This window comes from Suillus subaureus (assembly GCF_016647635.1).
Source record: "Suillus subaureus strain MN1 chromosome Unknown BJ212scaffold_4, whole genome shotgun sequence".
NCBI lineage: Eukaryota > Fungi > Basidiomycota > Agaricomycetes > Boletales > Suillaceae > Suillus > Suillus subaureus.
In genome coordinates, this window is record NW_024538560.1 from 1,688,354 (window position 1) to 1,708,998 (window position 20,645).

Sequence of the window (20,645 nt, forward strand, 5' to 3'; positions counted from 1 at the left end):
ACTTTTTCCCATTTTCCTGATGTCATAGCCAATTCATGCAGCTAGTAAGTTGAACCAAGCTGGACAATGTGGTTCAACTTACGAGGATAGCTGAACTACAGGTGTAGCCAGTAAAAGCTGAGTCCGAGTGGACTGGAGCCGAGCTGTGACATAACTAAGGCTACCCCTCAGCTCCAGTGAAAATTGGACATGGGCAATTCCACATAGAACTACGGAATTATAATTTGTAAATGTAAATTATAGTTACTTCAATGGAATTCTAATAAGGCCTCGTCTTAGCTTAATCAGATCGATAATGTCATCAATTGCATTGAATCATTGTGATGAGTGTGTCTCACTGCGCAGTGTGCAAACATTTGTTCAACAACTTCACCAATCAGCGCACCTTGATCGAGTCAGCATAAAACTGATCAACACTTTACCATGCCGACTACACATCACAACTTTGTGTCCTCAAAGCTCTACTAGTAAGTGAGCCTTTGGGTAATTTTCACATATGTTATACTAAGCTATATTTCATCTAGCATATTTTGTTCCGTCTTGCCAATGTCAGATGTGCATTGGTGTGTTTGCATGAAATACTGCTTTGGAATCCAAACACCGCTCAGGTCACTGCGAACTTGGCAGAATCATTTGAAGGAGGCTGGTGAAGATGAGAAGGCAGCTATACAGTGTGCAGGACTATCAGATGAGTTTCATAGTCTGAAACGGTCAGCCAATTTGCAAGTTGGAGGGTTGAATATATCCACTAAACAAAGACGTGAAGTGTGTCCTTGATTGTTCAAAATTTAATAGGACATACATGCTAACAATACCTTCAGAATGAAGATCCTCAAGACACTACTCCTCGAGGCGACACTCCTCCTCGAGATCCCACTCCTCAACATGTCACTCCTCCTCAAGATTTCACCCCTCCTCGACATGCCACTCCACCTCGAGATCCCACCCCTCCTTGACATGCCACTCCACCTCAAGATCCCACCCCTCCTCAACATGTCACTCTGCCTCGAGATCCCACCCCTCCTCAACATGCCACTCCACCTCCTGACAATCCAAATCAGCCCCCCCAGCAATTTGAAGAATGGCAAGATCCTTTTGCCAACCTTGATTTGGAGGAACTTGCTCATAATGCTCACCTCCCTGATCTATGTCGTGACATGGAGTTTATTCTTGCTCTTTGGGAGGCATTGCTAGATGACAGGATTGGACTCACAGGAGATGCACTTGAACATTTGCAAAACCCACCAAGATGTCAACCAGAGTTTGGTAGTGCAGATGTCAAGTATGGTGTCACCCTTTTTCTTGCCCTCGAGCACTCATCAGAAGATGCTTTTCATAAGACTTGTGCTGCTACTCTTGCGCAACATCCAGAGGATGAGATACCAAGTCTCCACCAGGTGAAAAATATCATTACTGACCTCTCAGGAGTAACATCTATTGTCAAGGATATGTGCATTGACTCCTGTGTAGCCTTCGTTGGTCCCTACACCGAACTTGATGAATGTCCAATGTGTCAGAAGCCACGATATGACCCCATTAAGCTTTGGCAGAGTGGAGGCCAAGTCAAACATCTTCAACAAGTATTCCATACCTTCCCCATTGGCCCGCAACTTCAGGCTCTCTGGCAGCACCCTGATAGTGCTCATCAGATGCACTACCGATGGCATCATACGCAGGAGATAATTGAGCAGTTGGAATGTAATGATGGTCTTCCTACAGCCTATGACGACATCATCACTGGTTCATCGTACCTTGACACCGTTCGTTAAGGCCGTATCAAACCAGAGGACATGGTTCTCATTATATCTGTTGATGGAGCTCAACTTTATGAGACTAAACAGTCAGACTGCTGGGTCTACATCTGGATTATTGTTGACATACCTCCTGATCATCACTACAAGAAGCAGCATGTTCTCCCCAGCACTGTAGTTCCTGGTCCAAACAAACCCAAATACATGCAATCTTTTTTTTCCCCTGGGTTTCACCATCTCGCTGCAATTCAGAAAGCAGGACTCGTGATTTGGGATGCATGGCATGACATCACCTTCATCTCAAACCCATTTCTCATACTCGCTTGTGCTGATGGACCAGGCCTGGTCTACATAAGCAATCTTGTTGGCCATAATGGCAAGAATGGCTGTCGCATGCTTTGTGGTCTTGAAGGGCGTCGTAAACCTCATGGCAACCATTATTATCCTGTCCTCTTGCAGTCTCATAATTATGATGTTCGTGGGTGCAACCATGGTGACCTACACCCAACTGATACTCCTCAAGGAACCTCTGAGAATTACATTCAGAGGCTTCATGTTCTGATTGGATCTAGCAGGCAGTCTCAGTATGAGGCCAACAGACTGAATACAGGTGTCATAGGACTGAGTATTCTCCTTGGTTTGGAGATGAGACACATTCTTGGTGTCCCTGAGTGCTTCTCTACAGAGATAATGCACTTCTCTGGTGCCAATATGGCAGCCTTGTTTACAGATATATGGCATGGCTTGATGCTCTGCAGCCCAACAGACAATGCTTTGACCTGGGACTGGGCTGTCCTTGTTGATGATACCTGGGAGGCACATGGTCGAGCTGTTGCTGCTTGTCAGCCATACTTACCAGGCTCTTTTGACAACCCACCTCATAACCCTGCAGAGAAAATCAACACTCACTACAAAGCCCATGAATTCATTACATGGCTTTTTGGACTCGCACCAGCTTTGCTGTATAATGTTCTCCCTCAAAAATACTGGCAGAATTTCTGCAAGTTCACACAAGTGCTACAGATTATGAGTCAATACAGCATCACCCCTTCCCAAGTCACCGAAGCTTTCACCCTGTTTGCAGAGTGGGAAATCAAGTTCAAAAACTTGTACTATCAATGTAGAGCTGACTGTATTAACTTCATTCGGCCTTGTGCTCATCTATCAAATCACATTGCAGCTGAATGCATTCGTGTTGGATCGCCTATCTGCTCTTTGCAATGGACAATGGAGAGGATCTTTGCAGATATCAAATTTGATCTCCACCAACCCAAATTTCCCTATGCATGTCTGACTCAAGTTTGCTTTATCCAATGTCATATAAATGCGGTGAAAGCAATGTTCTCCCATCTCCAACCACCTCCTAATCTCCATCCATGATATTCATTTGATGTTGGAGATGGCTATGTTTTACTTTGTGCACAAGAGAAGCAGCCAAGGTATCCAGACACAGCTGCAGAAAACAGACTCATATCTGTGTTCCTGGGCCATACTAATGCACCAAAAATGTATTGTTGGTCATGCCTTCGGCTCCCAAATGGACAAGTGGCCCATTCAGCATGGAAGGAAACACTATGGCCTCTGGAAAAAAAACACACATGTCTCAAAATGTTAAGGTACTTCATATATTTATCATGCACTCTCAAATTAATTGATATTCCCAGCTCAAGATTGATGGAGTGACTTGCTATGGAGAGGTCCAATATTTCATGCAGCTTGCTGTTTGAAATGATGTTGAACCTGATGATGATGATGATCCTGAAGACTTTGTTTGTCAACTGCAGGGTCCACTGGCAGCATGGCGATTCAGGACCATTGCACTTGTTTCATTATATTCAGCACCTGACAGACAGCTTCTTGAATTGTCACACTGGACAGTTTGGTCTTGCACATATCAAGGTGAAGCTGGCCTTCATGTTGTAGATGTCACCAATATCCAGGCCATCATTGCAGTTATTCCTCACCAGCCTACTTTACCATCTGGAGTAACCAAGGACCATGTCTTTGTTGTTGAAAAGACTGGGCTCGATGTATCGTATACTGGAGTATTTGCCAAAGAGGATGATAATGATGGTGAACAAGATGAATAGAAATACCTGTTCCTATGATACTCTTATATTGTCTTTCCATTTTCATTGCCAAGAGAAGTTCTCAATAACATTTCATGAACACATTAAGCGAGCAGTAGCGACAAGGTTCTATCTTGCTAATAGTCATACAGGTGTGTGTTACATGCAATTAGACAAGTCTACAAGATAAATGCAATGGAAGGGACAACAAGAGAGCTACAAGTGCAATGAAAACAATTAGACAAGGGGGAATGTGAGTCTGTAAGGGGCCTTCACTATGCCTCTCTCCAGGTCTTCATGTTCTTGCCTAAGAGCATCCATTTTCACAATCTTGGAAGGGATATTGGAAGCTGGAAAAGGACGGACAAGATAATGCCAAGGGGCAGTTGGGTTTTCCAGGTCTCAGTTTGGATTTCCCCTTCATGCCAGGCTCCTTAGGCATGAGTGTAACATCACCATCCTCGACCTTGACCATGCTCTGGAGTCCCTCCTTTTCAGCATCCTCCTCAGTCTTGATCACAGGTGCTTTCAAGCGAAAAACAACTTTCTAAGTTGTACATGTGAGCTATGTATTAATATCAATAACATTAGTTTACCTTGAGACCAGGAGATTTGATGTCAATATGACAACAGTATGTGTTCCAATTGGGATCAAGATTATCAATGTCGAGGACAATGGTGTCCTTGAGCATACTAACAGATGGTATACTGGCTGGCATTGGGGTATTTGATAAAACTGATATGAAAAATAACAACACAAAAGACTTGATACTATGAATGAAAGCCACCGACTCGAGGACTCAAAACAGAATATTCCAGTGGAGGCAGAATTTTAATTGCCCTTGGACGATACCACTGCCCCTTTCCTTCATACTTCTACACAATTTTCACTCATTTGGTTCTCACTTGTTTTTCTATGTCTGTTATGTCTGACGAACCCTACCAGCCTCAGGCTCAAGATTTCAGCCATATGAATCAATCATATGACAATAACTACCAGCTCCCAGGCCATGCTAGTGCACAATCTCCCATTCTCATACCTTCGCAGGGTCAGCTGAATCAAGGCTGGAATGGACTTTCACATCACAGTGGGAGCTTTCAAAACAATACAGTGAGATTGAATATGTTTTATTATGTTCAAAATTGCACATATAACCACTCATAGCATGCATTCACACAACTCCAAGACGAGACTATTCATCTATGGCTTGTCAATGAACATTTGAATCAACAAATTTTGACCATTACTGCATCCTGAGATGCATATCAGTTTGTTTTCTCCCATTACCTCCAGCAGCTTAACAAACCCCAGACTTAGAGCTGCATTCAAAACCTTATCGCACTCACTTTCACTATCAGATGACATTTCATTGTATTCAGGCTCCTCCAATGAACGACCACTCAAAGTCACCATCAAGACTGATGCTATTGGCTGCAACCCTGTCAATGGTCTATGAAAGGAGGACTACCCTCTTGTCAATTTTTGGATGCATGAAGACTTCAAGAAATGGGACAGCACTGCTGATGCACAAGGTAATCAGCGGGGATCACTACCCTTCCTTGAGCATAAAAATGGGGACCCCATTACTCCATCTGAGCAATGCACTATTATGAAGACCTTTCATGCAGTCCAGTTTGGCCTCCGACAGCGTGGGATAGCACCAATCTCATGGGGTTGAGCAATCCCCAATGCTCACAATGCACTCTACAAGGAAGTGTCTCGCATACACCCTGAATTAGCCCTTTGCGACAGGTACTGGAAGATCGAGCATATTGCTAGAGACCGCTACCCATCATGGGCATCCACTCATCTCAACATCAGCAAAACCCTAAGTTAAGGTCCCCCCTTTTACAGTGCTGTATGGTGCTGTGTGGCACTGTGTGGTGCTGTATGGTACTATGTAGCGCTGTAAATGGGGGGACCATAACTTAGGGTTTTGCTGATGAAGGAAGGAGATTCTTCATCTACTGACCCTGAGGAGACGAAACCACACATCAAACCACAAAAGTGAAAGGCAAAAATGGCTGAGTCTGCCAATACTACCAATAAACATGATTCAAAATGTGCAAAAACAGCTGATATGGACTTGGAGGTTTGCAACTCAGAGCCACCCGAGATCTCTTCTTTAAATATCAAGTCTCTGAGTCCCGTCCTGCTGCCACTGTTCTCACCAATCCCAAAGCCTTCTTTGAATATCAAGTCTCCTGTTCTGCTGCCACTGTCACCAAGCCCAAAGCCTTCTTTGAATATCAAGCCTCCCATTTCGCTGCTACTGTCACCAAACCCAAACTTGCCTCCTCTGGATATCAAGTCTCCATCACCAAGTTTGCAACAGCCAAAAGTCCTGTTTGCTATTTGAAACCCTTTGTGAGTGCTTTCTGCTGAACATAGCTACTACATTGATGAACTTTGGCTTTCAGAAAAGATGCCATTAACTGCCTCAAGGAAAAGCAAATTGCTGACACTGACTCTGCAATGCCTTCCACTGATGTCCCTGCAACACCGACAGTACCTGATTTCAACACCAATTCTATAATACCTTCTGCTGTCGCTGATGCCCCTGTGACTGTGACACTGACGCCATTTGAGGCTCACGGCACATATACACCCTCTGAGTCTTCGACCTTACAGGTTGCTAATGCAGACTCACAAGGCAAACCTGGCCCTACCAGCAAGAACTTCCACCCTGCAGCTATGAAGAATGGGAGGTGAATCTCACTAGTACTATGATTCTCATTTTACTTTGTTGCTAATATAACAGTTTCACAACAGAAATCTTTGTGCACATCGCTGGCTCAAAAAGGTAGCGCCCAACGGCTACTCTCAAGATTTCAAACTATACTGGGACTTGCTGGGCAAAGACTGCCAGGAGGTGTGTTTTATCTTTATTCTGCCATTTGCACAACTTACCTGTGGTATTCTCCTTCAGAAATACGAAACAGATGCCAAAAAACTGGTGAGTGGTACTGTATTTTCCTGGTGTACTGATGTGTCTCCCTTCCAGGTATCTGACGGCATTTGGACTGGCAACACCGTCAAAGTGATTGGTAAGTTCTCTGGTGGTACATTGCACTAGCACGACAGCAGCAGCATCAGGCAGTAGGGGCAGGTACAAGCACAATTGCAGTGGATGGGTACAAGCGCAGGTGGTTTTTATTGGCATGTTTTGTATTGTATGCTATGTTGCAACGCATTGATTTCCGTATATTTGCATCAAAGCCAGCAAGATATCAAAGGAACACACAGTTATATTCAGATTGATGGAATTCTATTTAGTAGTCAATGTGTCAAAAAGCATATACCAGCACCGATGCACATCGTTTTCACAGCCATGGAAAGCGCAGATACCGATGCATGTCTATGCAATAAGGAGTGTCATAGCCACAGTATATCTGCGTGGCAGTGCATCGAAATGGCCATGTCTGATTTTCACTGGGCCTCAGCAATTATTGGATCCCTCAGTTTGATAATGCTGTCTTATCCTTCAGCACCTGCATCCTTGTTTCCAAACCTTTGTGAATTAGTATGGGATGTCAGTGGAGCTCACTTTGCCACAGAGTTTTTGTGCATGACTTTTGTGCCCTCCCTATGGGTCTTGACCTTGCAGTTTTCCTCAGCTTTCCTCTTGGTCCTTTCGTCTCTTGGAACCTTGTGTCCTCATCTCCAGAGCATGACCTTGAGATATCGTCTCACAATGGAAGACTCATCCAGTAAACTTTCACCTTTCATCGCACAACCTATTTCCCAGCTCCACAATCTCCATACTTTGATAGTATGGGACCTAGGAAACACAGGCATGGATCACATCATGCAGCTTCAAGCTCTGCAGTCACTGGACTTGGACCTAAGGACATCGTCAGCTGGGGAGAGGCAGTCTCATCTGCCATTCCCTGGCTTTTGTAACTTGCATTATTTATGCCTTACATTTGGCACATTTGAGCGAGCGATGGACTTCTTGAGTTCACTCCAAGTTATCAAAACAAAAGAAATCAAGCTCATCTTCGCATCCTGGATTGAGGAATCCTCCAAAAATGCATCTACATCACTATCCCAGTTCCTTGTCATCCTCCCAGAGATATGTGACAACAAGAAACTTAAATGCCTCAGCCTGGTTAGATCAAGGGTTATACACACAGAATTAGCCGTCTTCATGCCATTGCGTACATTTCACAATTTAGTTGTGTTACAGATTGAGAGGGGGTGTTCCACCTCTATTTCCAATGGGGAGCTGTGCCAGATGGTAGCAGCCTGGCCTATGCTTCAAGTACTCAAAATTAGCTGCTATATCGCAATCGATGCTACCACAGTACCAACGTTCTGTGGGCTGCTAGGTGTGCTTCGACTCTGCCCCTCTCTAACTTCGCTCGCTCTTGCCATTGATACCACAAAGCTGGAAGACATCGATTTCATGAGCCCCAGCGGTGAAAGCCTTAACATGCATCTCAATGACCTCACCCTGGGCAATTCATTGATAGCTTCCCCGCTAAACATAGCTCTCGTCCTCAGCAGTATCTTTCCCTGCCTCAAGCAGGTCGATCTTGATTGTTGGAACACAGCTCCAATGGATTTGTTATTATCAGCACACGACAAGAATTCAGCAATGGAGAAGTGGGCATCCATTAATAACCTTCTTGATGGTTTTAGCATAGTAAGAGAGCGTGTCGCAACTTCATGATGGCAGGTGGGTACAAGCACTGCAGTGATAGTAAATATTCCCGCTACCTTTAGGTAGTGGGTCTTTCTGATCAGGTTTTGATTATACACGGCATTGTGTTTTAGAAATTTATTGCCACAACTACAAGGCCTCAGAGTCTCAGACAGTTGTTCGAATTCACGGTGTAGCATACATGATTATTACAGCATCAGTGAAAACGATCAAATTTCACCGTCTTCACCTACACAATCTGAACCTCGTCGTCGTCAGAATCGACCTTCAACGTGTGCTTTTTGGCCCTGATGGACGCAATAGCGGGATTGATGGTGTATGTCTGAGACGTGCGCCCAAGGTTGACAGCTTTATCAATGCCAAACAACATAACTGCGATGCGGAAGGGACCGTACTGGCGATCAGCCAAACACGCACTGATCTCCCGATGTTTGACGGCTATATCCTCTGGAGAGAGCAACGTCCAATGCACCAAAGGCGGCCCACCTTTCCAAATTCTGTGCGATAGGGCACTTGCGAGGCCTAGTCGCACAAGAAGGAGTGGCCCGATCCCTTTCGCAATGTTCTTCGAATTCCAGATGGTGGGGAAGCTATTACCACTTTTCAAATGAATGCGCAAGGGGCTTGTTGGGGCGTACACTGCGATGATATAGGCGGGCACCATGGCGATGAACTGGCTTGGCAGTTTGCACCCTTTGCGACCGCGGCGGTGTGGCTTCCATGGGAGAGCGCGTATTGCCTTTGTGAGCATGACAGGATTGGTCACATTCCCTTGTGGTTTATCGCTGTCGGCGAAGAATAAATCAGGAAGAATCCGGCTGACATAGATACCGGCGATGAGTGCGATCTGATGCAGAGGTTTATTGATGTCGAAGTTTGCAAAAACCCACTCATAGATCATACTCACGCTAGGCTCGCTGCCAGCTGTCGGGCCTCTTGCGAGCTCGATGCTCTCAATCGCGAATTCGTCAGGGAGACGAGAGCGAAGGATGTAATCGGCCAATGACTGCAAGGTGATCAACTCAGCAGACCAAGCTGCCCTGGTATCTGCGACCTGGGCGCGTCGAGATGCATCGGCCGCAGCATTGCTCAACTGGGTATGACGACGCTCAATAGCTTGTGAGTCAATGGCCTTCCCTAGATTGACCCAGGAATCAAAGACAGGCTTCCGACGCCGTCTGCCACGCAGTCCTGCTGCACCATGCCAGGGGATATTGTTGATATGAAGATGATTGGCGGCGATGATGAATGCTTCCTGCAAGAACCTCTCCGAAGACCGTGTAGAATCCTGCGGGGCATATTTGCGCATATATGTTAGAGCGACGCGAAAGACAGGAGTTGAACCCCCATTGAAGATGAGAGGAGCGGCGATGGCGACAGGGTCGGTCCCTCGAGACATCTCACAAATGAGGCGAGCGAAGTCTTGGATGGAGAGTTTGTCCTTGGTTGGATTTGGCAATCCCTCGTGGTGGGCAGTGGATTTGGGAAGCACGCAGGACACTAAATGTTCGTATGCCTTATCAACATAACCAAGAGGATGAGCGGTCGCAAGCCATTTGCGAAGTCCTCTGCGCCGCTGCGATGCATGGAGTTCCCCATCGATGGCATCTTCTGCCTCCATGGCATTGCATGCAGTGGTGACAGCCCCCGCAACAAGTGTCTTGACATCAGCTATGTACACTTGAAGGGCGACCACTGCGATGATGGCTGCATGACGGACATTGCTAGTGTATGACTTGAAGGTATTGGGTGCCAGCTGATTGACCGAGAGCTGTATATGAAACTCTGCCTTATATGCCTAGGAGAGGAACTCGATTAACGACAGGACAGAGACGGAATGAGACGATGCATGCCTCAAAATGATCATTCCCATACGTCAATATTTGCGAGCGCTTGGATGCGATGGCCGGGACATTCATGTTGGTGAGGGTGGGCCACTCTGAAGGACTGATGGCGACGGGAACGCAGGGAGTGTGGGAAAATCGCACTGAGGGGGCAAAGGTCGGAAGACCTTGTTCCAAGAGACTCTTTACCAACCACAAAGGCCTCATGAGACTTGTAGCGATTACTTTTGAGTTTCCAGTATGAGCATACGCCAACGCGCGTTCGAGGACGGAGCATAATTCAACGACTTGAGGGGCAGGTTTACCACCTTTGGTGAGGACGGGCAGGAAATGTTCCCATATACGTTCGAGCAGGGACGTGATTGGATAGGTGGTCCATTGATAAACATGGGGAAATGCCTGCAAAGGAGGATGGTGAGACTTCATTCATATGATGTATAACGGCGGCGTACTTCAGCGGTCAACACAAACAGGTGTGGGCGAATGGCCTCGAAGATGGTGGGATGCGACCAGTAACTCGCCAAGGGCACAACCATGTCTCGATATATTGATCTTGGGCAGGACGCATTATGTCAGTCGAATCGAAGACCTAGACATGAACGACTCACAATCCATTCCGCTTCGCCAACTTCAAGGAGTCTAACTGGAAGATATATATGTTCTCCAGACGCAGCGCGCGGGGAACGTCATTTACATCGATTTTGTTATCGTAACGTTGGTGAGGCAAGAGCAGACTACACTCTCTAAGAACCATCTTATGCGCGGTCTGAGCGTTGCGTGTAGTGGCATAAGCACCCGAGAGGGCAGAAGTGATGCGACCTTGCTGAACATCGTGTAAGGCGGCGGACGGCCTGATGCGATGCGAGATCTCATTGTAGAACTGGCAACCGCTAGCCAAGAGTACAGGTGGCATGAGCCCATTCGGAAAATTGTTCAAATAGTCAAGGTCGTCGTCCAAAGCGTGGTCATCAAATTCATCTCGACCAACTGTGTCGCGAGAAACGGCTTTACGAATTTTTGATATGAATGGAGCGAAATGGGGTAAAACTGCGTTGCATTGGATATGACCATACTTCCTCAGGAAAGCTTGAGGATAGACATTGACGCGAGGAATATGGAGATTGTCGTCGTCCATGATGATATCAGGATCGATGGCCATGTCATCATCGGTAATCATTGCAGAAAACAACTCTGCGATAGTCTCGAGGTTGATGAGAACACCGCAAGATTTCACGTTATGGCTGCAGAGACCATCAAAGCGGGGAATTCGACGACCATCTTCGTCGTAGATGTTATTTTCTTTCTTTGTGTCAGGATCTCGGGCGGGGAAGTCCTCCAAATTCACTGGCTGCCGGAAGGATGAGTTTGGGGAATCGTATATGATGTCGTGGGCTCCCAACAACTCATCCTCAGGTATTTGCACCCACCGAGACACTGGTTTACAACTGGTGACAATGGCGGTAGTTATCACATCAGAGAGCGGGTCACGGTAAAGGACGAACGGTACGCACGTGAGATCCGTGGCAATAGCCATGGACATATAGCGAATGTCGGAATATTCGCGCTCCGCTTGCCAGTTTGCCTCTTCGACGCCTCGAGCAGCCGGGTCCAAGCTCGCGATTGCTTGGTTTTGCCCATACCTGCACGCTATGGATAAAGGTGCACGGGATTGGAGCCAACCGTCATCCTTCCAAGATGCTGGCGCTTTGTGAACCCATTCATCCCAATCTGATACGATGTATCTGTGGAGGGCCTTCAAGTCCTCCAAACGGAGGTTGATGGTCGGCTGATCGCTGAAAGGGAAACCTTCGATTAGCCACTGAAACTCGTGGCAGGGGTGTGTCGCACTGGAGACTTACTACAGGTTCGTGACCTCCTTGACTCTCCACTGCGTAAAATCCTCGTCGGTTCCGTATGTATGCATGATATGGATAGGTAGGGATGATATTTGTGCCAATGCCGAGGCAATAAACATCACAGCCATGCGATAATGACGGGATGACAGACGGGTCTCGCCGTGTTTCTTTTCGTTTAGCAAAGGAGCCTCGTCTGCAAGAGAAATATCCTCGATGTGTGTCAAGGGACAAAATCCCAACCACAGCTCGCAAGAAACGCCGGTCCCGATTGCCATCATCGAGCCTGTAGGGTCAAAACCGAGCTTTCCAAACTTGGGTTTGAACTGTTTGTTATTGAGGCGGAAATCCAGAGAGACGGAAAAGGTGTGGTCGGAAATAGTGTTCGGGAGGAATGCATGCAAGCCAATTGCACCTGATACGACAAGGACAAAGTCAAGGAAATGTTTCGACGCGTCCCACAACAAACTGGGGTGATCGGGGGCAAATGTGAGATGAGGATCAACGCGGAGATTAGTGCGACGCAGTAATAAATTTGCTGCAGTTGCCTTGTCCTTCTTGCGAAAGACTTTCTCGAAGGCTGACAGAGGTAAGGTACAAACAGGAGTCTGTTCCCAAGTACGGCCGGTTGTCTCCTGGCCTTCGCGGGCAATAAACATGCTGTGAAACACCTCTTCCTGCGGTACAGGATCGTCGGATTCCACAGCCGAAGGGACATCATCAAGATTAAACGGACTGCTTTCGTCTATCGCGTTAGACAGCAATCCGTCATCTAGAATATCAGAATCGTCGTCGGTGCTACTGATGCGCCGGAGCGCTCGGACATCAGAAAATGCCATGTATACTCGCACTCAACAGCTTACCTGTCAGCAGCGTATTGAGCCATAAGGACGAGCGTTGAGGCTGAGTGGGAGGTGACCTGAGAGACAGACCGAGTGGTGGTACCGTTTATAAGGACAGTCGAAGGTAACGGACTCCGCATCCGGTTCAGCGGGTACGAACACAATACAACATGCGATTAGGTTAGCGATGAGGGCAGATGACACAAAGTGAGGTCAACAGCTGATCAGACGTCGAGGACATTCAATGTCTCATAGAATAAGGGAATACCCAGAGCATTATCAGATGTGTCTTTCTGGATAATCCCCGGCCTTCTTCTACTAGTAGTAGTGACACTACACATGTTTATTAATGCGTTGATAGCGACGAATTAATGTATCAGCAAAAACCACAGTACGCGGCTGATCCGGGCGTCGATGAATCGGTGAGTCATTCGCCTCCGAATGTGGAACAAATTCTAGGCATTTTACGTCTTGAATCAGAGGACGCAGACTCGGACGTTGAACGTTGAGTGAGAAGAGGTAAAAGACCTATCTCACCAAGTCTCGCTAGACATAGACCGTTGACTCCACTAAAGCCTGAGGTGGCAACGAGAATAGCGCGAGGCATAATATTAGTCATGCCGTGTGCATCAGCCACAGGTGGCAAAGGGACCTAAACAAACAGGTTTCGGGCAGGCCGGAAGGACAAGACTGCTGAACCTCGAGTATGCTCGTCCAATTATCCTGCCCGTTAAGAGATGATTTCAGTGAGGTGAGGAGGCGTCCCTAGTACTACCTAAGTAGTAGTAGTAGTAGTAAGTACCAAGTAGCGATTTCTTCGGGACCGCGTTTATGTCATTCGTCACGTGATTTTACCTCGACTGCCAGGACTTATCACTTTCAACATTCTCACTGCTCTTGTCGTTTAGCGCGGTTGTGGCCTTTGACTTGGGGCCAACATCATGGGGTAGGACTAGGTGTTCTTGGTGAGTCTTTTGTTTTCTCACTATTTCCGCCCTCCAGGGAGGCTGATGCGCTTCCCTAATTTCAGGATAACCCGTTTATTGTTGGATTGGCCCTTAGGTGACGCTGCACCAGCAGAGCTTGGCATGTCCATGGTGAGTGCTGTCGAGTCCGATTCTGGCTGATCTCCGGGAGTCACAGGCACATCTTCTGTCAGGCTCTGAGACGTTGGACCCTCGTGGCCCCCTAAGGTACATGGCGCTTCGTTTGGCGTTGCCTGACGAGTGCCACATCCATCCGTCCCCATGGTATAACCTGCAGCCTCTGATGCACCAGTCCTGTGGGTAGGTGATTGTTGACCAATTACACGCCGAGTGGCGATCTGCGCAGAACGTCGTGCTTTAGTCGCGCCCAGGAACAAAGGAGTCCCGCTATACACGGGAGCTGATACGAAATTCAGCAGGAGGCCGTGAGGTGAGTCGTCATCCTCTGCACTTACATATTCACTCGCGGATCTAACTGTGCGTTTAGGCTCGTTACTATACGTCCGCGAGGGTGTTCTCAGCACCAGGTACGTAGATCACGTCGAAGTCGAATTCACTCAAGGCTTCGAGCCATCTGACCTGTCTGGGCGACAGCTTCGTGTGGGAGGATATCGATATCTACTCAAGACCATGGTTAGTCAAGATAGCTGGACCGTAAATCGAAAACAGTTTCCTCGTCCCACTTTTGTGTTGGGACAAGACCCATGTGGCAATCACTAAGCCTGCGAATGTGAGGAGTGGCTCGACGTTCTCCTAAGCCCGAGCAACTCAAAAAAGATATTGGCATCGAGATTTGGCACTCATCGAAGGTAAAGCAGCCTTGCGAATACTCCGGTCGTCGAGTTAATCTTCGCCTTGCGGCTTCCAACCTTATACAATGATATTCCTAATCACCCCAGTACACCTCGGACGAACCGCGGCGCGCCACATAATCGAAACTCATTCGATATAAACAACAATCGTTCCTGGCACTCTCCTCTACTGACCCACAGGTTGGCATGCTGCTGGATGAGATGGTTCACGATATTGTGACGATTGGCATTCTGGATGAGGCTGCTTGGTGCATGTGGTTTGAAGGAAGAGATTCTGATACAGTTGGTACTGGGCGCGTCATAAATTTGTCTACCATTACTGAATTGGGCTCCCTAGCAGAGGGTCTTGGCCTTGCGTAATCTCAAGTGTTCGTGAATCACACTCCAGAAGATATCATTGACATCTCTATTCAGGATGCCTTTTCAGTACTCCTGGACTCATTGTGGCCCAGCGAACATGATCACAGCTCGAGTTCAACTACAGGAACTCGAATACACAGATGCCATCAAAGCCGTTGAAAGCGGGCGAGCCTGGAAATGTGAGGTTCTGGGTCGCCTCGGGTGGTCTCCACTTTTCCCAGATGCCAAAGCTATCGCAGCATGCATATATCAAGTTGACAGCAAGGTTGGCAGCACACGTACCTGTTACAGTCTCGACTTGGAAAGCCTGAACGGGATGTGGAATACATGATTCGTGGAATCACTCTCCTAGAAGCAGCACGCGAGGAACCAGAGGATCCCATAGTCGAACAGCAGTCTGTCATCGCACACACTAACATCGCAAGGCTCCGTCTCGGATTGCAGGACCATGAAAGATCGTTGGCAGCTCTAGGTCTACTTCTCAAAGATGCAGAGCGGGTGTCACAGATTATACATGTGCAAGCTCAATACGGGTCTGGGTCAGCGTCTTTCAGGATGGACGATCTTCAAGCCGCTACCACGTCATTCCAAGCCGCTTTGGAAAGCACCGCTGACGATTGCGTTCTTCGAGGACAGGTTACTGTTCTGCTGGCACAGACTATGTGAGCGATTAGGACGCCCGAGTTCCATGAGTCTGTGAAAGGCTTGTTACTTGATTGGTCAGCATGAAACGTCGATGATTTCCAGTCAACTAATCTATCGTTTTGCTATCATCTCCGATCCAGAAAATTTGACGGCGATCGATACTCCAGCTGGAATAGGGATGCTCGCCGAAGACAATTGTCTAGTTGATGCCGCACTTTCCGAAATTCTGGCACTCCCCGTCGAACAGAGACACGATCTCGATCCTCGAAGAGACGTGACGTATTTCTCGCGCAACATTATCTTGGGCTGGTACGAGTCCAGCTCTTAGATGGACAATATATCTGTATCGACGCCCTCCTTGTCCTCCGTCCGAGTCGCCTTATCATCAGACACCATCATAAAGTTACGATACGCTCCCTTACAATGTGACGAGTAAGAGTCTGTAGGACAATGAAGACGATAACACATGTAGAAAAAGCTCCGTACCTTTCTCCGGCACAGTTTGCGGGGTCCAATCTTGACCAGTGGAATGGTAACATGTTACATGGTTTTGAGCCGAAATGGTAACTGTCAGGTCACTCACATTCGCGGCGATTACTAATTGGAAGGTCGCGGCAGTAGTCACAGCAGGCCTAGAACGTTGTGCAAAGTCGATACTTTGCAAGCGAGTTGAGTCAAACACGGGCACCTCAGGGGGGCGCCAGTCTACCGTGCATTGACATGAGGTAGCACCAGGTGATTGAGTTTCGAAGTTCCAGTTATAATGACTTAGCAAGCACGTTCAAAACCGTTGAACCCTTACTTCACTTCGCACTACACAACGCTGAAAAGTTTCAATCCAGACATGGTAAGTACTACTGATAATACCTGAAACAAACTAATTTCTTTTTGGGGATCTCGTTAAAAGCCTGAGTATCGTTTTACGGCAAGTCCGAGTCGTTGATTGATATTTATAAGTCTTTGCCAACTAATATGGCACACACCAGCTACATGCGTTGTTGCTCACATCGAACATCCAGCATCCCAGAGAGATCAACGTAAAGCCACAATGGGTGAAGCGCAATAGCCGCTACGAATCTTACAATACTCCTTGGGAGAATTGCTACCTTTTGCATGCCGTACATGCCAAACCTGACTTCCTCACAGACGACATCATCAATAAAACGAGGTCCTTCGTTGTCCAGAAAGGTTACTATCAGGATCCGCTCTTACTGCTTATGGAGGTGGTATCTGCTGCCAACGCAAACCTAAATGATAACGACTTGGAGGCGATAGTGTCCCTTATGCACGAAAATGGAACGCGATGGTTCAAGGCGCGACTGGCGGACGGCTTGCCATCTCGTTTAACACAGGTGGACCTTCAGGAAGACATGCTAGCAGCCAGGCGTAGGGTGCGAGATGAGCTTAAGGATCGAGGGGTCCTTGAAGACAAGGCTGGGAACGTGGCGGAGGCATGGTGTAGTAAAGTACGTGCATATCATTTCACAGACCATCCGTTAATGCCATAGAACAGCTTGAAACTGTGGAGTTGCAAGGGCGCGTGATAGGTCATTGGTCAACCTCTGTGTGCCCTTGGTTGTACGATACAAAAAAGGACACTAAAAAAGAGATGGCTGTCATAGATTTTTTGAACAAAGTTAGTAGCATTCTGCGGAGCGACTTTCCTAGATGTCATTCATTTACTTAATGTTGTGCAGGGTGGTGTCTGGGTTGACGAAATAATTGGCCAAGAGCAGGGCAGGTCGATCACGTCGAAACTTCGTAAACGTTTATGGATTCACGCAGGCAACACTTCCATTCGTCCTAAAACTGGTGCGAACATGACTGCTCGCATCGGGCCCGGTTTTCGCAAGCCTGACGCCGTATTGATGGATATCACGGCGCCTATCGACCGCATTGAATGGACGGATGTTATATCCGCACTAGAGTTCAAGCATCGCAACACCACGACTCTCATGGAGCAAGCATCGGAATACATGTCAGAGATCGCACGACTCGTTCTGACGAATCAGATTAATCGGCGGTACTTCGTGGGTCTGCTCTTGTTGGGTGCTGATCTCTTCGTGTGCACTTACACTCGGGGAGGATCGTCTGTAACTTTTCCTATCGATATTTATCGCGAAGTTAACAAATTCCTTAATTGCATGACATGGTTCAAGCACGCCGACTTGGAGTTCCTGGGCTACGACAAGTCTATTGTAAGACACGACTTCGGCTACAAGATGACCTTGAAGAAGGAAGATGAATTAGCGTACGGGGCGGTCGCCGATATCGTATCGGTGATCTACAATAGCAATTCCGCCATTGGCCGATCTACCAGGATCCTGGGCCTTACCTACCAACCCTCCTCTGCTGAGACGGACCACTTGATCGTGAAGGATGTGTGGCAGGACATGCGGCTCGCCTCAGATGGAGAAATCCACAAGTTGCTGGAGGATAGTGGACGTATCGATAAGACCCGCAAGCTCTTGGGTAGTAAGTCCAACCTAGATTTATGACGCGCATGTTGACCTGATTGAGATAACAGGCGAGTTCCCTGAACGTATTTCTAAAACGCCCGAAGAGTTCAATCTTACGGAAGAAATGTTCCAATCCTGGGGCATTCGGCCAGGATGGGATGATTTGAACGCTGAAGGGATGCACCCCTGGCATCTTCCCATACGGGACGATCGATTCTCTGTGAAAGCTCTCGAGATGACGGATGGCAATAACGGCCGCCAAGCTATAGACAGCGTGCCCGTCATTCTACAGAACATGACTACAACCAGCGACCCCTTAATCCACCGTCGCACAGTATTTCGCACCCCGGCCGTCAAATGCACTTGGTTTTCTTGTCGCCGTGAGTTTTTACATGGTGTATTGGATTCACTACTAGGTGAGCATGTAATCTCTACCGAGCCTCCTATCTTGTCTCATACATTATTTGCAGGTCATCTCGAAGCGTGCAGGCGTGGGATTATGCACCGCGACACTAGCGAAGGTAACGTTTGGTTCTGGGTTCCTCAATCCAGCGCCCAATACACGGTTCCGGAATGGTATTTATCACCTGAGAGCGGTAAACCGTACTTGGAAGCCCTGGAAGCCCCTGCACCCTGGTTTCCCAAGCGTCCTGGGATGACCGGTGATTTCGGCCTTGGCCTGAACATGTTGGATGAAGCTGGTGCAGCCAACGCTGTAACTACTACTGTATGTCCTTGTGTCATTTCTGTCTCTCCGTGCTAATTTTTTACAGGGAACTTTTCCTTTTGGCACCACCGCCAACTCAGGAGAGGCTCCCCACTTCACGCATGACCTAGAGTCGTATATCTTTCTTATATGGATTGTCGGCGTCAATTTCAAGGGTCCGTACTATCAGTTCGAACACTGGCCTCCTCCTCCAGAGGCGAAACCTATTCCCAGCAATTCTATGGCCAACGACGAAGCCGCCGACCTTATCTCCAGCAAATTACAGCTACCCGTCCCCATTAGCTGGCCTGGCAAAGGGCAGCCTCCTTCCTCGGTTAAGCGGTTTTCCGCGACGCAACGCGCCGCTGCCAAGAGCGGCGACGAGGAGTTTGAGAGGCGGAATGCGATAGTCCCGGAATGGGCTAAAATGGGTTCCCTATACCCGCGGACCGAGTTTGTGCTGCACCAGAAAAAGGCCCTCAACTACGAGACATTCGACCTATCGCTTCATCCATATTGGAAGGTCGGCAAACTCAGGGATGGATGGCTCAAGTTATTCAACTTGCTGTGGCCAACCCAAGAGGACCCTCGCAAGATCAACGCGAAACGCTCATCCCTGACCCACGCGGCGCTCGTTGGTGTGATAAGAGAAATGATACTCTTGATACCCCCTGCTGATGATGGAGCGCCCAGCAGGGCGGTAGTCGAGGACGCTCGACTTAGGTATCGATCATCCATAAAGCGCTTGGTAGATGCGGGGAGATTCACGTTTGTTCCCAATGTCTCTCCCTATTCTTATAATTCTGGAACTTCGATCCCGCCACCATCTCACGAGCCTTCTCGTGCTACCGCGCCATCTTCATATTCGTTCGTCCAGGGTAATCCTGGGAAGATGCGTCGTACATCTCAGAAGCGCCTTTCGGACACATCTACTGGCGGACTTTTGCCACAAGCAGGCACTTCTTCATGTCAGCCTGCAGAGATTTCTGTCGGCAATGCAGGTAGTCGTGTCGTGTCTAATAGTTCTGGCAAACGTCGGAAAGTCTGATTCCAAATCAACTTTTCTCAATTATTTTATCGAATATTTTCATAGAACTTATTCGATCGCATCAGTATATGTTTGTTCTTTTACGTGTTCCATTATTGTAGCAGTATCTATGATGTGTTATTGTCCAGAACAGTAGCCTATACGATACATTGTTGTCTGAAAGAGTGAGCCTCAGTGAGAAGTTTTCAGAAAAACCCGGGTGGTGAATTCACTGATTTTGAAGTTCATCACTTTCAACTAATTTTGTTCGGCCGTGACATCCCATTGTATTGGTCTATCAAGCGCACGTGATAATATCGTTCGTCGACCATATTCCTTCCATGCGGCACTTTGAAAGCTTGATATGCCAATATAATGGTATATCAGGTGACAGACGAATGCCAGGATTTCCATGACTCTCTGTCTCATTGGAACTCTTCGTTTTTGTTGTCCGCTACTGACACCGAAACTCACAGCCTTGTTACCCTGCAACCCTGCTCCATTCCTCATTCCTAACTTTAATAATGCAATTCTTCCTATATTCTGAAACAGTTCGGCGGATCACAAAGTAAATGAGGTACGTGTCGGCAGAGCGAGTCAAGACCTCGATCACCACTCACCAAG

At 47.5% G+C, this 20,645-nt stretch overlaps 6 protein-coding genes across 6 annotated transcripts; 4 read left to right on the forward strand and 2 right to left on the reverse strand.

Annotated features, from left to right (window-relative positions):
- Nucleotides 1-423: 423 nt before the first annotated feature.
- Nucleotides 424-1,769, forward strand: BJ212DRAFT_1296395 (uncharacterized protein; the record flags this gene model as incomplete). The annotated part of the gene is made up of 5 exons (XM_041332441.1): nucleotides 424-467; nucleotides 525-563; nucleotides 609-671; nucleotides 822-1,162; nucleotides 1,195-1,769. 5 exons carry the CDS (start codon nucleotides 424-426, stop codon nucleotides 1,767-1,769), a joined length of 1,062 nt encoding a protein of 353 aa, XP_041197933.1.
- A 1,502-nt stretch (nucleotides 1,770-3,271) lies between these two features.
- Nucleotides 3,272-3,841, forward strand: BJ212DRAFT_1296396 (uncharacterized protein; the record flags this gene model as incomplete). The annotated part of the gene is made up of 2 exons (XM_041332442.1): nucleotides 3,272-3,367; nucleotides 3,536-3,841. The coding sequence occupies 2 exons, from the start codon at nucleotides 3,272-3,274 to the stop codon at nucleotides 3,839-3,841; spliced, it is 402 nt and encodes a 133-aa protein (XP_041197934.1).
- A 158-nt stretch (nucleotides 3,842-3,999) lies between these two features.
- BJ212DRAFT_1476724 (uncharacterized protein) lies at nucleotides 4,000-4,539 on the reverse strand (the record flags this gene model as incomplete). Its single annotated transcript, XM_041339420.1, has 4 exons — nucleotides 4,000-4,036; nucleotides 4,097-4,127; nucleotides 4,187-4,367; nucleotides 4,417-4,539. 4 exons carry the CDS (start codon nucleotides 4,537-4,539, stop codon nucleotides 4,000-4,002), a joined length of 372 nt encoding a protein of 123 aa, XP_041197935.1.
- A 1,302-nt stretch (nucleotides 4,540-5,841) lies between these two features.
- BJ212DRAFT_1296398 (uncharacterized protein) lies at nucleotides 5,842-8,496 on the forward strand (the record flags this gene model as incomplete). The annotated part of the gene is made up of 6 exons (XM_041332443.1): nucleotides 5,842-6,167; nucleotides 6,242-6,529; nucleotides 6,594-6,693; nucleotides 6,751-6,777; nucleotides 6,826-6,868; nucleotides 7,310-8,496. 6 exons carry the CDS (start codon nucleotides 5,842-5,844, stop codon nucleotides 8,494-8,496), a joined length of 1,971 nt encoding a protein of 656 aa, XP_041197936.1.
- Nucleotides 8,497-8,716: 220 nt separating this feature from the next.
- Nucleotides 8,717-13,166, reverse strand: BJ212DRAFT_1476726 (uncharacterized protein; the record flags this gene model as incomplete). The annotated part of the gene is made up of 6 exons (XM_041339421.1): nucleotides 8,717-10,285; nucleotides 10,332-10,730; nucleotides 10,784-10,883; nucleotides 10,940-12,124; nucleotides 12,191-12,982; nucleotides 13,048-13,166. The coding sequence occupies 6 exons, from the start codon at nucleotides 13,164-13,166 to the stop codon at nucleotides 8,717-8,719; spliced, it is 4,164 nt and encodes a 1,387-aa protein (XP_041197937.1).
- A 3,227-nt stretch (nucleotides 13,167-16,393) lies between these two features.
- BJ212DRAFT_706888 (uncharacterized protein) lies at nucleotides 16,394-20,161 on the forward strand. Its single transcript, XM_041343876.1, has 8 exons — nucleotides 16,394-16,676; nucleotides 16,737-16,754; nucleotides 16,816-17,295; nucleotides 17,343-17,465; nucleotides 17,527-18,304; nucleotides 18,357-18,704; nucleotides 18,759-19,015; nucleotides 19,062-20,161. The coding sequence occupies exons 1-8, from the start codon at nucleotides 16,674-16,676 to the stop codon at nucleotides 20,040-20,042; spliced, it is 2,988 nt and encodes a 995-aa protein (XP_041197938.1). The 5' UTR covers nucleotides 16,394-16,673; the 3' UTR covers nucleotides 20,043-20,161.
- The last annotated feature ends 484 nt before the right edge of the window (nucleotides 20,162-20,645 follow it).